We start from the raw sequence: 18073 nt of genomic DNA on the forward strand, positions 1-18073 counted from the left end.
GGAGACAAGAGATGATCCTTACCTCATGCAGCTGTCACTCATGCATGAGATACTGACCATGAATTCAGCTACTTTCAAAACAGCAAAATGTTTCTTTGATTTAGCTTTCCCTCAGTTTCTTCATGCATACACACCACATTCCATCCCCAAACAATCTCTCAACTAACCAGGCTATTTCTCCTTAGTGGAGGAAAGAAGATTTTCTTTTTTTCAATGTTTGGGAGTCACGCTGCTCCATTTTTCTCATTTTTTCAGAGCTATATCAATCAGCTCCCTTTCTGATGTGGAAAACATCAGTTAACTGATTGAGTAGGAGTAGTATTACAGTGCTGATTATGGTGTCTACGCTAAATTGTATCATCCAGGCTGCATTACTACTCCTACTCTATCAGTTAGGTAATGATTGTAGGATGCCTCACTACAAGGTCACTGTGAGCTCTTAAGACTTACTGTGGAGCTCCACCAATACTAACTCAGTTTCAGCTATATATAGTGACAGTGTTTCAGATCTCTACTTTTAATTCCCATTTAGTTAAATCTCAAAGAGCTTCTTAGAAGAAACAATGAGCCATCTCAAGAAAGCACCAGTACTATCTAAACCAAACAGAAGGAACAAGAAGTACTCACCTTACTACAGGCTAGCAAAAGAGCTGGAAGCTTAGTGTAATTGTTTCCAGGTGAATTATTTTCCCTAGTCTCCTCTCGACCACTGTAATATAATCCAGGCTGGAAGTCTTCTCCATCCACTAAGAAGAGGGAATAATCTGGTCCTGCTGCTGTGCTCCAGACTCCACTATCATCACACACCTGTAGTTTAGGAGGAAAAAAAAAAAATAGTATCCACCACCTATCAGAGAAGGGAGCCTTAATCTCACACATGATGTTTCTGCACAAAAGAAAGAAATCTGAGTATCAATAAGAATCCTACAAGGACTGACATTCTTTAGACAGACATCAGTCTCCGTAACAAGTAAAATTCCTGTGTCTTGTCGAAAATCTGGCATGTCTCAATCCTTGTACCCCATGGCTGATGCTTTGTAAGATTCATCTGCTTTGTAATGTAAAAGCAAACAGACAAATATGGAAATGGTTCAGATGCTGCTGTCTATATACACATTCCAACAGCATAAGAGACAGCCATTTAAGTTCCTATTGACTAGTTTGTAGGCGAGCTGCAGAACTTTCCTAGCTTTGTGTCAGTGTTTCATTCAGCCAGGCAAACATCAAAAGGCACAGACAAGTGGTTTAGTTCAGGGGTTCTCAACCTTTTTCTTTCTGAGGCCTCGACAACATGCTATAAAAACTCCACAGCCCACCTGTGCCACAATAACTGATTTTCTGAATATAAAAGTCAGCAAAGGTGTTAGGGGATAGCAAGCCGGGAAACTGTGTGGGGCCACGTCACAGGGCCCCCCCGCGAAGCTACATTGATCAGGCTTTGGCTTCAGCCCCAGGTGGCAGGGCTCCAGGCCGTGGGCTTTCGCTGTTTGCGGTAGGGCTTCAGCTTTCTACCATGGGCCCCAGCAAGTCTAATGCTGGCCCTGTTTGGCAGCCCCACTGAAACTTCTTACGGCCTCCCAGGGGGCCCCAGACCCCTGGTTGAGAACCACTGGTTTAGTTGAACCTACACTCATCATTTGGATACACATATCTGATCAAAGAATTTGCTTCTAAAGCCGATCACGACAAACTGATTCTTCGTAAGGCATAACTAACATGTCCAGAAGTATATAGACAAAGGACAACAATGGTAAATTAGTGATTAGGATAACATGAATGAACAGCTTTAACTAAGATTACTGGAACTTTGAAGGCAAAAGATGAATAACTGGGGAGAGACAAGTTATGCTATCAACATCAAATCTGAAAATTATCTTTCAAGGAATAGTATTTTAGATTTGGGCAAAGAGGTAGATATATTTTTAAAAAGAAACTTAAAATTTAAGACTAAATATGCTGGAAATTTCTGTTTCTAAACAAATTAGAGTTTAAAGTCAGAACACTGGAGCATTAAGAATGTGAAAAAGAAAACTGCTAACAGAAAGGAAACTTATTTGAAAGAAATGTAAGATAACTTTCCCTGTTTGTAACTCCCATGTTACAATTCTTATAAATAATTCAGTTGTGACTTTAACTTTGTGTAAAAGTGATTTTTTTTACATTAACAGTGCCTCCTTAAATAACGCTGCTACCCGTTACCATGGGATCATCTGAGGATCAGGGTAACAATGGAAACCAAAAGGTTTTGCAACTTTAGAGCACTATCAAAAGCTTTTCATGGGGTATTTTAACAAAAGAGAAGGTCAGACAGTTTTTCAAAATTCCTTAAAACTCTCTGCTCTGGGAGGAGTCTGTATTATAAAACAGATATGGAATCCATAAATATGAAGACAGTACCTTTGCAAGACGAGGGACAGTAGTTGGAGAATTTAAGTGACCAAGCTGGCCGAAGGTATTACTACCCCACGAATATACCTGTGTAAAAACATGGGGAAAAAATAGTTTGCATGCACAGAGTACACAATAATAAAACCACAGTGACAGACAGCATATATAAACAAGACATTTATGCACGTATGTATAATATCCCTATGGATAAAAATTTTAAACAAAAATCTATATTTGAAGGGGCAGCTGAAGAGAACTTTGGGAAGTGCTTCCTTACCTCCACTCTCTTCCTTCTTACATTTCCTCGTGTGTGTGGGGGGGGTAACCACACTCAAAATATCACATTCTTGTAAGCACAGCAGCAAGGACACATGTTCATACAAAATGCACAAAGTTAATGCAAAAATCAAACAAAAATTCATCATGCACACCACTCAAGACTCTCATTCCACATACGAATACAGAGCCTGGAAGCACATAAAATAAAGAGCAATCCAGAAAACAGTGAACAAGTCAACTATGCTGTGGATGCATGATAAAAGTGACCATTATCCTCATACCTGTGATTTGGCAGTGAGGGCCAAGGAATGGTGGCCACCAGCCGAAAGCTGTATCACTTCTTTACTGTCCAGACTTTTTACACATAATGGTTGAAGCCTGTAACAACCCCACAGAACAAACAAACAAAAAAAACAACCCAGAATCAGGGGTACTCTCAGCATGAAACACAAGAGGCAGGGAACACCAAATATAAAACATTTGGTATATTTTTGAAACAGAACAAACATACACCATAGCACCAGAAATCACAAAGCTCTAGGGTGATAAACCAGCTTAGTCATCAGAAGAAGGGTATTGAGCCACTCCACTGACACTCTAGGTATAATTTCACAATTGACTTCGCCACTTGAACCAGGATTTTGCCCTTCAAGTCCACTAATTAGCCTGCATAAATCACATTAGCGGTAATAGTTAAAACCAAGATTTTCAAAAACAGGAGCCTACCTTTGGGGTCCTAAGACTATATTCAGGCAGTTGACAGACTTTCAAGAGTTCTGAGCACCCAAAAACTATTGTCCCATGAGGTAAGATTAGCTTTCTGCCACTGAAATCTTACCTTGGTAGGACATCACCATGTCCTAACTGTCCTTCCTTCCCTTTCCCCCAGCTCCACACCTCAGTTCTTAAAGATGGGAGAAGTGCATCAGCCTCTCCACTATAGGTTGGGGTCAGAGCCACGGTCCTCATTTTTGCCCGTCCTACTTTTCTTAGGAGCCTTGGAGAAACTAGAAGCAGATCAGGAGAAACTACAATCAATTTTATTTTATTTTATTTTTTGAAAAAGCTCCACACAGAAACTGAGATGGACAACATTAGTTTATCCCTATTTTAAATTAAACACAGCATTTACTCAGAGCTAACGTTTATATGATATGGGTACCATATACTAAGTCACTTGACTTCACTGAAAAAAAAGTGTCCTCTTAGGTATTTTACTTAAGAATTAGTAATGCTGGAGAGAAAAAAGGTACATAGCTGAAGGCAGCTGTAACAGCACATATGCTGATACAGATCTAGGTCTTAAACAGAGCTTACCCATTATTTCCTTTCAATAGCTGTAAACGCAAAGTATGTAATTACACTGAAGTGAATATGACCTGTGATGTTCACTGCCAATAAGATTTTTCTTTCTGAAATAAAAAACTACCCTGTAGAGATCATACACCTTCTGATAATTTCTCTCAGCTTGGAAAGAGTGTCACTGAACTCAACCTTACTACTGTGTGTTACACAAAGTACTGCATATTCAGAACAGTTAACATTAAAAACAAGAAAGGAGAAGACCACCTGGCTAAGAAGTTTGGTAATGGGACAGGGAATTTTTCTAAACCATTGGCTCCAAATCAATCAAGAGCAGTAGTGACAGAGGGTCAGACCAACTGACATCTGTTATGCAGACTACATAAAGTGAGTTGGTGGTTACCAGTCCCTTTTGTAATGAACAAACATCCATATCACCAAAAGCAGCACCACAATGGGTTTGAAATAATCCTTATTTTAAGTCCTTTGTCTTGCTCAAATAGCATGCATTTCCCACTAGTCTTCTCCCCTCTCTCTCCACATTCAATAAGGTCTGAAGGACTCTTCCTTACACACATCTCAGCAGGGGGTTGAATCTGTGTTCATACTGTAGGTAATATTGTCAAATGAGGCATACATCTAGGAATTACCACACAACATTAACTCTCCCTGGCCTCTTGGTTCCTCCTAGTCACTATCTTACCTTGGGACAACAAGCCAGGGAGGGAAAGTCTTCGACTGACTCCTTCAGATTCTTCTTCTCGAATATCCACTAGGCTAGAACTCTTCTTTCCTTGCATTGATTCCAGTTTGACTTGCTCTTCCCGAGTGTCCTTCAGCCCCTCAGGACCGGGGGAAGGACTACCAGACTGAGATCCTAGTTCACCTGGAGTTGTGCCATAGAAATTCATTACTTTCTTCAGAGACAACGCCCCAGCTTCATATGTAGCTGCAACTCTCACACCAACTGCTGATGCACAAGAGACCACCAAGCTGTTCAAGGCAGATGTACTTACACCTGGAGGGCCAGGGAGACAAGCAGTGAGTTCTTCTTCTTGAGAAGGCTAAAAACAGAAAGAGAAATCAATGAAACCTATCATAATTCCCAACCCAGGGCAACAGTGTGACCTTAAATAATTCTAGTACTCTTACACCCTCTGTTGCATTTATCAGACACTGTTAAGACACTTTTTAGTAGTTTAAGTCTACACTTCATAATAATCCTTTATAGTTGGAAGCTGGAAATCAATACCTGTTTCTGTAATAAAACAAAAAGAAAAGGAGTACTTGTGGCACCTTAGAGACTAACAAATTTGAGCATAAGCTTTCGTGAGCTACAGCTCACTTCATCCGATGAAGTGAGCTGTGGCTCACGAAAGCTTATGCTCAAATAAATTGGTTAGTCTCTAAGGTGCCACAAGTACTCCTTTTCTTTTTGCGAATACAGACTAACATGGCTGCTACTCTGAAACCTGTAATAAAACAGGTTCTCTGTTGCATATTGGTTTGGCAGAGAAGGGCTGTTAATTAGTGCTGGGACAGTGGGTTTTTGTTTCTGTTTTTTGTTTTGTTTTAAGAGAAGAATGCATGTTTTGAAAAAATAAAATAACTTGCGAACAAATATAAAAAGAGGGGTTACATTTTGGGCTTATAACCTTGACTATGTGCCTTTAAGTTCAAGTCTCTGCTGTTGATTACAGTATATCAGCAAACATGCTACCTTTATGAGAAGACAGTTGGGAAAGCTTATCAAAGGAAAACAAATTATTAACTTTGCTCATACTGACAGACATCTAGTTAAGTTGTTAATAAAGCTTTATACAGACAGCACTATCATAAGCAGGAATGTACCAGAGAGGCTTCGTCAGGCAGACCTCAAAAATTATGGCTCTGGTGTAGATCAGAAGACAGTCCTCTAAAGTTTATTGTTATAGTCAGCCAATTAGAACCAGTCATTATATAAAAAGCAGTATACTAAAACCCTACCGAAAACAGCTTTCAAGCTATTGACAGATATCAAATACAAAAGGCAGTAAACCCCATTTCCCTTCTTCATATAGGTCCCTTAATACACATCTTCCTATAGCCTCCCTGTAAAAAGGGATCCTTTTGACATCTTCATTGTGAATAAAGAAGACTAAGATACTGGAATCATTCTTATTTATGAAATATAAATATGACCGATATGACAATTTCCTGTAATACTGTGGATAAACCTTAGTGAATTAAGTTCAAGTATTTTAGGAGTGTACCATACTAAAAATGCAAATGTTTATATATTATTGTAGGATTGTATATAATGTCTGGAGGGGGAAAAGATAGATATGACTAATGTAAACCCTGAGAAGTATTATGAGCTTCAAAGGACTCTTTTAAAGAACGTACCAGAGAAGCATGAACTTTTAGTTGAGTGGGTTTCCTAGGAAATACCCGGAGGGAGGAATGCAAATTCTAACCTCCAGACCCAACCTTTTAAAGATACACCTTGAGGAGAACCCCACTGTCTGTTGATTACCTGTTCCAAGATCAAAGGCCCAACCTGTCTAAAGGAGTGACTCTCAGATTCATGGGGGTTCTTGTTCTGAGCAAAAGATGTTATGAATGTGTAACCACAGAGAAACTCTTTGGTGGGGTTTGAGGGTCTGACCATCTGCTAGAGCCCTGGTTGCAGTGGAGTGATCTCTGGTAAGCTTACTAGCTTGCAGGTAAGTTCTTTTATTTCTTTTAATATGTTCTCTCTGTAATACTTTCACCTTCAGGAGAAATATGCTTGCTTAGAAAGGGCTCTGTGGCAACTTCTAACAGTGGGCAATTATGCTTTTGATAGCTTCTGAGGAGAAGGCAGAGCAGGCCTGCTTAGGCAATCTGAGGGAATGGTTGCTAGGGAACTCACAGTATAAGCAGGGAATGGTGCAGTCTGCAAAAACCCGAGTAAGGAGAGACAGAGAGATGCAAACCTGTGCCCAAGAGAGGAGAAAACTAAGGAGCTGGGAGCTTAGTGTGAATGACCATGGTGGACCATAGAGGGGGAATACAGGTGCAGTTGCCCTGAAGGATATACTAGCAGGCTACAAACACTTCCAAGCAACCCAGAAAGACACAATCCATTTGTGAACAGAAGCTACATCAAGAGGGAAAACCTCTAACTGCCACTGTAAGTGAAACATTACACAATCACCTTCCGTCCTCATCTTTCCCCTTCAAACAGCATCCATATATTGCATGGTGTTAAGATTCAGTGAGTCTTCAAGGCTTTGAGGTAATACTATACTGTATTTCTGTGAACTGTGCATGCGAAAGTATTTTCAGAAACATGGGGGGGGGGGGGGGAAGAGAGGAAGAGAAGAAAATGAGCAGGAGACTACTTGTTTTCTACTCCTCAGAGGAGTCCACAACTGTTGAAAATAAAAAGTTGGTTTTAACTTTACCACCTCCTCTTCCTTAACTCCCAAAATCCAACAGCGTGGGAGGATGGAACTGGCCTCTCTAGAAGAGATCCCACATACTTACAAAATATAAACTCAAGAAAGTGACTCATACATAGTACCTGCAGCTACTGCAGTAATTTTCCAAGTTCATCTGTGAAGCCACCATGCTGCTTGTATAGTAAGATGCCACTAGCAGTACAAAGGATTTTCCAAGCAGAAACAAACTTCCCTAGCATAAAGTTATCTAGTGGGACAGAACTTGGGTAGGGATGGGGAGACAACACTGCTGGACAGATAAATCTGGTGTGGTCGTCTACAGAATAATCTACCTATTACATCACTTAAATATTCTTATTAAGTCAACCAAGTGATTATTTCAGTTTGAAAGATGACATGTAGGCAAAAAGTTTGAAATGGGTTGTTTCTTTACATGTCAGACCACCTCTCCTCTTCCCCTAACCCTCCAAAATAGCAACACATTTTACAGCAGATTTGATAACTCAAATCAAGAGTTTCCCTTCCGATGGCTACTAAAAGGTCTGCTGATTACTGCTGTCTTTGGACCGTCATAAGTTTGACATGTGGAAGATTAATTCGCCACTCATTACACTTGCCACGGTCTCCCAAAGTGGGGCAAATAGGGAAAAAAATGTGGATCCTTCAATAAAAGTTAACTATCCAGCTAAAATCCTTAGCTTGCATCAAGAAGAATCAGACAGAATTGTGAGGGTGATGGGGGTCTCTCTTCACAGGAACAGAAGTATTATACCAGCTGGCCAAATCCCAGAATATTGATCTAGCTGAACAGGATACCAATATATCCTAAGGAACTAGAGAAGGGAACGGGAGATGGGTTTTAGTGGGTTCTCACTACTGCATAGTCCACAGCACACGACTAGAGAACTATCTGGCAAGGCTGCTCATATAGAGGCCCAGGACTGAACAAGCATGACGACAATTCTACTTTCAGTCCAAAATCACTTCTGTATTTGTGTTTGATTGCTAAAAGTGTGAAAGAAACACTGTGATAACTCCAGAATTGTAGCTATAGGTTCAAAATTATGTAAATATTGAGAATCCTTTAGTTTTCATGGGCACATTATGGGATGTCATGCATACAGTACAAATATTAAGAGAAAAAGTATAGACCAATGATGGCTGGTACCTGTTCAAGTTCTGTACTGATGCTTTTCTCCTGGCTGTCATTTAATGGGTGATCTGACAGATTCTCCAAGTACTCTTTTACTGCTTTTTTATCAGGAAACAAAACATTTCCAGGACTGGAAATTCCACTATCTTCCTGTCCATCATTGTTAGAAAGCACACTTGTCACCTCTGATTCTGAAGCAGCTGGCTCATCTTCTACAAAGGTTTTCTGACAATCCTCACTTTGGCTACCTGTAGCACTTTTCCCCTCAAGAGTCTCCAATGAGGAACAGGAGACATGGTTTGCTGATTGGGAGTCAGCCAGTGCCACACCTAATGGGCAGCAGTGACTATCCGATATGATTACATGGTCTTCTTTATCGGTCATCGTAATCAGGAGCTGGCTGCAATGATTGCATCTCTCTGGGATAGGTTTCATGTCCTGTGCAGGGAGACATTGTACAAGAGCCAGGCTGTGGTACGCCCCACAGGCAACTTGGAGCACAACACGTCCTGCCAGGTGTTCTACCTTTTGAGGCTTGGTCACTGGGAAAGTAGTTGTTATGAGACCTAGCTGACAGCCACTTCCCCATGCCCATATTTCTCGGCTTAGTGAAAGTGCCAGGGTGTGCTCCTCTCCACATGCCAATTGCAAAATCCTGACTGACAGCAGAGGACTGGTTTCAGAGTCAGAAATACTAATAGGATTTGGTTCTCGCAGATAGGGCTGGTTAGCCACTGCACACTGTCCAGCAGAATTGTTTCCCCACATGTATACCACACCACTCTCGGTCACTGCTCCATTATGGTAGCTTCCAGCTGCCACAGTAGTAACATGCTGTCCAACCAAAGCATTTTCTAAGATGGGGCTCTTAGTGCAAGTTTCCTCTAGCCCAACCCTCCAGGGAAGTTTTCCAAAGCTGTAGACCTCGCCACCTGAAAGACAGCATCATTCTAATGAAGTTAACCATATAAACAACTAAGGAACTCATTTAATCAGATTTTCATTTTTAATTTGTTCTGGGCTCAGTGTTAACTGCAGTTGTTGATTTACTGAAATTATCTGAGAGATCTGGTTTCAATAACTATTAGGGACTCTGTGCTACTGCTGGCAAGAAGTCCTACACTTGATACTGATTTATCTGTTGGTCCATTCTAGTAAACCACTAGCATGGATGCATTATACAGTGGGGATTTGACCTAGTATTGCATGCTGCCTTTAGAAATGAATTCTAGTACATCCAATTTAAATTTTTATCTATTCTGAGCAACCTGCTAATCTATTATGGGCTCAAAAGAGGGCTTTTCAGTCAATACCTTCATGAATGAGTGTAATTCAGCCTGCCAGTGCTAATCATTCTGATATACTAATATCAAGAGAATTTGCATAAAATTCTCTTAAAATGCATAAAACATATTCCATTTCTTAATATTTACACTGTTCATCTTCAGTAGAAGTTAATTTTGTACCATTATTAATATTGTAGTATCAGACTTGAAATATAACAAAGGAAAGTCTAAACTGAGGCTTCCACGGAGACTGTGGGCCTACCATGTACTCTACAAATACAACAATGTTGGAGGAGCAGGTTAAAGCATGGTTGCCTTCTAGCTGTACAAATATTCAGTGTCCCTGAAGCATGCCAAAGTGCTGGATCGTGATATGTAGCAAGAGTGCATAAAACAGTAAACAGTTTGTCCTACTATTTATTCCTTAATTAGGGAAAAATATACTTGGTTTGACCTTTTAAACATAGTCTCTCTGGAATTTCATCAACATTGTCCAAGATTGTGGTAACAGTGCCAACTCATTTGAAATGAATCAGCAAGCAACAAAAAAAGACAAAAAAATAGAATCCTATAAGAAGGACTGATTTAGTTAACACTTTTTTGATAGTTATATACCAGTGATCACTACAGTCATATCCATAAAACAGTGCACTTCAAGTCATATGTGCACAGAAGCAAAGTTTTTCTAGCTCAGAAATGTTCTATTAGACAGGTCTATCAGGTCAGACAAATTACAACTGGCTCTAATTGGCATTCCCCTAAACTATAACATTCTTTACCTGCAGCTCAGTGATATACAAAAGGTGTGAAATTATTTTCTTCCTTTGAAAACATCAGAGAAATATCAAAGACATTACTTCCAGTCTAATCTTTACAACGGTAAATTGATCAGTACAATCAAGTGGCAAAATATATCACAACCAAAGGAATTGTCTTTTGGAAAGTATTTTTTGATTCAAAGAGACAACTGATCAAACCAAATTTCACTGCTGCATCTACTTGCTTGCAATTTTTCAGAACACAAAAAAACCCAAAGTTATCCCATATCAAGATGACTTTTTGTAATGTTGTATTTTTTAAATCCAATACATTGTTGTAACACGCATTTAGAGGTAACACAGAGGGTGAAGTAGCTCCAGATTATCTTGCCATTTTATAAGTAAGGCTTCTCAAACTTTGAGCCACTTTTTATTAAAGAGAAAAATTAGCCTAGTGCAATTTAAAATGACTGATGAAAATAAAGCAGAAAAGTTGACTTTTACTCAGGCTTTACAATGAAGACATTTTGGTACAAATCTTAAAAATATTTCTTTAAAGTTTGTTTTAGAATTTTACACTAATTTCAATCTAGTGTTAACCGGAATTTTAAGTTTTTCATAGTCTGAGACCTAAAACAATACTGTCTAATACCTTCTGTTAGAAGCAACCCATGGTTTATTCCGAGAGCTGCCTGCAGTACTGTCTTTCCACTCCAGCCTGGAAGTCTCTCAGGTGTTAAGGAGAGGGAACCAGCCTGCCAGATATGGACCAGGCCTCTCTCTTTGGCTCCTTCTGCCTCTGCTGAGCTATAAAGAAAAGGAAGAATCGAAGAATCAGCTTGTAGTTTTCTTTTACTTTTCATTTACATATAGGAAAGAAAAGAAGGACGGTTCAGTGACTAAGGTACTAAAGTTTGGACTTGGAACCAAGGTTCAATTCCCTACTCTGCAACAGACTTCCTGCGTGACCTTGAGCAAATCACTTACTTTGTACTTTGTTTCCTTGATGTAAAATAGCACTTACCTACCTCACCTAGATGTTGTGAAGTTAAATGCATTAAAGACTGTGAGATGCTCAGTTACTATGGTAATGGGGGCCTACAGTAGAGTATGAAGTGACATCTCACCTCCAACCTAAAAGAACCTAAAAACAATTAACCTACTGCTAAGGGGTGATCTGCACCCATTTGAGCATGGTACATCCATTATTGTTGGAGGGTGGCTGCAGCAAATATTCATACATTTTATAGTCTCATCAAACCATCTCTAACTATGAAGGAAGTCTATTTTTGAGAAACTCTGGAATATCCAAGATCAGGTGAGACTAAGTTGTTCAGATGGAATGTTGTCTTATTTCAGTTCTTTTTCTTTCTGCTGGGTTTCCATGTCAGAAAGCTGAGGACAAGGACAACGACGACCGACAAGAGCTCTTGTAAAGTTATAAGTACGGCATTTGGTCCAACTAGTAGAACCAACATTTAAATTTAAAGACAGTTTTTACTTTAGATAAATTTTATTTAAAATAGAATTTGCTGAAAATTAACTAACTGGATTTTTATCCAATTAAGAAAAGTAGTAATTAATGTGACACATTTTACTAAAATTATAATATACATTTTGCTAGGGGGCAGAATAATGGAATACAGAGCCTTTCATCACCGTACCATGTTATATTCAGCCGAAAGTGCTAACGAATGGATACTGACCATCTAATAGCCCTCTGTGAAATTAATGTGGTGGGTTTATTGCCCGAGTGTAAATGCCCACATTACAAAAACTATAACTACAACTGACACTAACCAACCCCTTTGTTGGTAGTCACAGTAAAGCAGCTAAGGAGTGAAAGGATATGAAGAATGAACTCTCTCTTTCACTTAAGATTTCACCCCTTTAGGGCAGGCTAAAGCACATTAGGAGGGCAGTGCAGTGAAAGTTTATACAGCCACTGCTGCATGTGTTTCTCTGAATAATCAGAGGGTTTGAGTCTCCAGACCTGTCAATCCAGTGCTGTTCATAAGAACTGAAAATCATGCACACAATTTTTTTAAATTAGTAAATTCTACTGTACACAAGTGTTAATGATTTCTGGTGAATTCATATTTTCAACCTTTCAACAGACATTCTGAAGTTTCAGTAGCTAACTTAAAAAAAAAATTAAAAAAAATAGTCACAGTTGCAAGAAGTCATGGAGAATACCAATCATCCCAAAATCCTGAAGTATGATTAAGCTACTACATTTTTTTTACTTTGGCCTAAAATACTGTACAGTATTCTAAAAAATTATATTGACAAAGAACATTTGAACTAGAGCTGTGCAAACTGATTCCTTGATTCGCTGGCCAAATTGGAAAATAAACAGAAAAAAATTGTTTCAAGATGGCACAAAATGAACATTTTTCAGCAAACAAAAAAAAACAACCACTTTTGTTTCAGGTCGAATTAAATGTTTTGTTTAACGCAAAATAAAATTTTTTAATAAAACTAAAAATCAAAAGAAAAAGTCATTTAAAATCTACATTTTTTTTAAAAAGTGAAAAAAAATTTTTTCCAGATTTTTTTTTACCAAAATAATCTGCTGAATTAAATACAAATTCTTAAAATGTTTTAGTTGACTCACACATGCATTTTTTGTCCCCCCCCCAAAAAAACTGTCCAAACATTTTTGCCCAACTTTAATGTAGACCTTAGAAATTAATTTTAAAGGCAGTTATTAACTGAGATGGTTTTATGGGGTCTGTATTGTCTCAGCATGTTTTTACCTTCTCTCTTGTTGGTCCATCAGTCAGTGGAAGCACTCCATCACCAAATCATTCCTCTTTGCAGAACGTATGGGACAGCTCTGTCAACTGTTCCGTGAAACTGTAAGATGAATAGGCTATAGAACTGCACATCACCCGTAAGCACTGTAAAAAGACAGGAGATAAAGCTTTGAATACACACTATCTTAGATGTCCAATAAATGAACATCCACACACTATAACAATGCTTAAAAGTATTTAGACTATTTCATACTGAGTGGCAAAACAAAAGTCAGACATATTCTGCCCACTCATCCTACAATGGCGTCAAACAGATTGAACAAAGCTATTTCTAAGACAGAATAGACTCAGCCTATAAGCAGGCTGTTTGAGCTTTCCCAACCAGCAACATCCTTATTACAAACTGCTAAAAAGTAGTATTTAGGATTCAGAAATCTCTGGAAAGTGTTGTGTTGCTTTTGCAATGACACTTCTCTTTCCTGGACAAAAAGGTAGTTTATACCAACATCTCTATAATACGCGAAAGATGTCATTCAAAAATTTAACAGCAAGACAGCAACTTTTTCACTGATGTCTGATAGTTTAATAATATACTTCTATACTCAGACTTAATAATACAGCAATAAAGCATTACTGCAATCAGCTCATACAATTAGGAGTGCTGAATCCATAAACTTATTCCCAAATCATAAAATACATACTACTACTAAAGTGCACAGTTATTAGGCCTTTTGCTATAGTAGGAATTTAATAATGCAAGAATTAAATTATAGATTAAAGACTCTTTACTGTGCAACCTGATAAAGGAGTGTGCATACAGCATAGCCAAATTCACAGAGAAATGGGAGAGTTTAAAACTGACAAGGTCAGTTGTCTCCAACCTTTTTGTCCTTTCAGCTTTCAAACCCTGGTCTTTCTTCCCCCCCACCCACCATCTTATCACCTCTCCTCCCAGCCCTCCCACCCCAGGACAACAATTTCCCATTTCTACTTTTAAAATCTTAGATGGAAGCCCTTAAACACACTTCCAGTGCAGCAGGTTGCAATTCAGGTAGAAGGAGGCTAAACAATTTGATTTCAAATCCACTGGAGATGAAAAACAGATTTAAAAGAATTGTATACCTTTCTGCTCTGCATTAAATTTTATACCATTTGTCAAAGACAGAATACCTAGACCATCATTTACTCTACTGTAAAACCTTCCTAAAGCAGAGACTAAGTTAAAGATGCAATTACATATTATATTTATTGAAGACACCAGGTCCCATAAAGATTCTTATATACGGCCTTTTGAATGCAAAGAAACCACAGTACGTCTTTCAAATAATTTTAATTTTGTTTATAAGAAACAGTTACCAATGACTTTTCACTCAGTTATCAACATCCAGAAATTCAAAACTTTGATTCTTATTGGCCAAATGCCTGGCTAAACACTGAACTAAAAATAATCCTTGATAAAAATGACAGCAGTGCATGCTGGTGATATCTTATCCATTCAAATCAATTTGGTTTTATGTACAAGAGATCTTTGGAAAGTTTTGCAATATTATGACAAGATAACAGGGTTTATTATGACAGGGAGGTGTGCTGAAAAAGCATTCAATTTGATTGAATGGATCTTTTATGCATCAAAGGAAACAGAGAAAAGACTCAGAACCCGGAGAAGTTGTAAGCCTTTTACTGTAGAAAGATTAGAACTAAAACTCTGTCAGTCACACTCATGAAGTTTAGTTATGTGTAGATAACCTCTTGTACTAGAACAGAAGCATCTAGCATTCTACAATTTAACAAAATATTAGATAAATGTGAAATATCGTACATTGAGTTGGGAAAAAACAGAGTTTTGGGGAACCAGACACAAAATCCAATTACCCCAAATAGTTACATATTTGAGAGAAGGGGGGCAGAGAGGGTGACATTTCAGGTACATAAAGTTGATAGGTAATAATGGCTGTGGCATAAAAGTGTTCAGTTGTTCAAATACAGTACATTGCACTATTGTTGTAGCCATGTTGGTGCAAGAATAAGAGAGACACAAAAAGTAGGTGAGGTAATATCTTTTATTGGACCAACTTCTGTTGGTGGAAGAGACAAGCATTTGAGCTTCACCGAGCTCTTCTTCAGGGCTGTTGAAGATAACCAACGTGTCAAACTGAAGAAAAGCTCGGTGAAGCTCAAATGCTTGTCCCTTCCACGAACAGAAGTTGGTCCAATAAAAGATATTACCTCACCTACCTTGTCTCTCTCAAAGATGTTACACTGATGCATATTGTTTGTCACATGCAGTCATTCTAATAAAAACTAAGTCCACGTGATGACATTTTTCAGAGATAAATAAAAGAGCCATCAAATAAAAATGCTCAACTTATTTTAATATGATACAATCTGAAAACAATGATAAAATAAATTAGATAACCTTGATTAAATATTGTGGCCCATTCTCTAAGAAATAGGACACTTAAGCCATATTTCCCACAACACAGTTACTAACTGTCTCAGTTACATTTACAGTTAACATCTGTTGCAAAAAGTCATTTTAAAATTATCTTTGATTAAAAATCTCAAAGTCATGATATGCAATACCTGAGAAAAATCAATAAACCACAGCTTAAATTTTTTAAAATGAGTCACAAAATGTTTTTGGAACCTCTAGCCATGTGAAATATTCTTATCCGTAATAATAATACATTACAGTGAAGAAACTAAAAAAACACAAATTCTTAGGGTTAGAAAGTGTCAGACTCAAAGATTCACGTATGCTTAAATTCACCAGTGCCCCATCACTGTGGGCAACCCAGGCTTCAGAGATACAGATACGATTGAAATATGACTCCAATGAAGGAAGATTTACACAGATAATGGTAAACACCCAGTGATTAGATTGTAGTCATGAGCAGGAAACTAAGCTTACTCAAGATCATGCACGCACATGTTTTGTAACATCAGAGGCTACAAAGTTTTAGTTTTGTTTTTGTTAAGGTGCTAAAAACAACTGAGCAGTGGACTAAGTTTTAGATATCTGGCAAGATCTCTTCTAGCACTCATCTGAAGAATGGCACTATACAGTTGATGTAGTTAAGTATGAAAAAATTACAACATGGATTGAGACTAGGCAAAATAGAAAAGGTAAGTGGTGTTTTAATTTTTGTAAACACACTCCGTATACTAAAATTAAAAAGTTACTAGGTATACTGATTAGAAAGTATTATTTAAATTACACATTAACCGTTTTACCTAAGTTATCTTTATACAATACCTTGTCATTCATTAGAGAGAGACAAGGTGGATGCGGTAGTAACTTTTTATCATACCAACTTCTTTTGGTGAAACAGCCAAGCTCCTGAAGAAGAGCTCTGTGTAAGCTAAAAAACTTGTCCCTTTCACCAGCAGATGTTGGTCCAATAACAGATATTACCTCACTGACCTTGACTCCTGGGAACAACAAACAATGTCATTTCTAAGGTATTTAAAACCTTTAAATTCTATGTTAGGATTAATTAAAGCTTATATCACTCCTGTGAGGCAGTTCGTTATTATTACATTGTACAGATAGGTAATTGAAGGACAAAATTTAAATAACCTGCCCAAGCCATAGTGAGTAGCTCAGATTAGAGCTTGGGAATACCCAATTTCTAACTATATTCTGATCACTGGACATGCTACCTTAAAAACAAAAAAAAATTTTCTTCCTTTACTTATCTTCATATGTTCTTAAATTCATCTCTACATTATATTAGATTACAAAGGTTTTAAAAATGTTACTTGTCTCCATGAGTTTAATGCTCATGAAAGTGAGCCACCAGGTGCAGACTTTTAAAGCCATGTATCACGTGAGAACTTTACACTATGCCAGTACTTATGTAGCTCTGCCCACACATCGCAGTCCTGACATGCAACATCCCTACTATTCCAAACCTAGGCCTCTCTTGAACAAAAACTAGAAATAATGCTGAATAGAGCCAAATTATGGGATGGTTTTGTTTTGTGGACAGATGGTGACTATCAAGAGATGGACCTTATACTTTCCATTGGTGACCTAACCTCGGATTTTAGCCCAAATGCTCCAAGAAGTGAAACATCAGTGCACTATCCTATAACCTAGTAAGAATAATTTCAAACTCAAGAAAAAAAAAAAAGTACAATATTATACAATATATAGTATGCTGGTTACTATAGAACTGTGTTCCTTATTGACCATTCAGTGATAAAATCACACATATTCGATGCCACAGTACATTTCCCATTACACTCAAAACTCAACCAAAACAAAGGACCTCATTTTTATAGGTACGTCCCCCTTTGATTTACTTACCATTTCCATTTAATAACTGGACCACACATTTCAGTGACTATACAAAACACAATTAGCTAAATAGTCACAAAGGAAGTTTTAACTAAATGTGTTGCAGCATATGCTTCAAATGTATATTAACAAAAACATAAATTTGCAATATTTCTGTCAAACTGATGAAGCAGCAGCAGGGGTTCTGGAGGAAGTTACATCCAGCCCTCCTCAGTCAGGTACATAAAGTCAGACAAAAGTTGGCCCTGCTGATGTTTGGAAAGTTTTCTGTAACTGTCACGTTGTTGCTAACAGTGGTTCAGGTCCACTGGTATTAGCAATGCAGGTAGCCCCCATGTATATGGACCACTAGTTGCCAACAATGTTTTTAACACTGTGCCAATTAGGTCTGCCCTAAGCCAGGTTAAATGACATAATGTT

At 38.1% G+C, this 18073-nt stretch overlaps 1 protein-coding gene across 6 annotated transcripts in view; it reads right to left on the reverse strand.

Annotated features, from left to right (window-relative positions):
- The window catches only part of ALS2 (alsin Rho guanine nucleotide exchange factor ALS2), a 68956-nt gene that overhangs the window by 45627 nt on the left and 5256 nt on the right, over window positions 1-18073 (reverse strand). For all 6 annotated transcript variants that reach the window (XM_075118080.1, XM_048869432.2, XM_048869434.2 and 3 more), the window contains exons 2-9: window positions 13351-13494; window positions 11244-11398; window positions 8563-9479; window positions 4673-5033; window positions 3506-3674; window positions 2949-3045; window positions 2398-2475; window positions 628-807 (exon numbers count right to left, since the gene is read on the reverse strand). In XM_075118080.1, the coding sequence (XP_074974181.1) occupies window positions 628-807; window positions 2398-2475; window positions 2949-3045; window positions 3506-3674; window positions 4673-5033; window positions 8563-9479; window positions 11244-11398; window positions 13351-13370 (1977 nt within the window). In that variant the 5' untranslated portion in view covers window positions 13371-13494. The remainder of the gene's footprint in view (window positions 1-627; window positions 808-2397; window positions 2476-2948; window positions 3046-3505; window positions 3675-4672; window positions 5034-8562; window positions 9480-11243; window positions 11399-13350; window positions 13495-18073) is intronic.

The sequence above is a fragment of the Caretta caretta genome, chromosome 11, assembly GCF_965140235.1.
Source record: "Caretta caretta isolate rCarCar2 chromosome 11, rCarCar1.hap1, whole genome shotgun sequence".
NCBI lineage: Eukaryota > Metazoa > Chordata > Testudines > Cheloniidae > Caretta > Caretta caretta.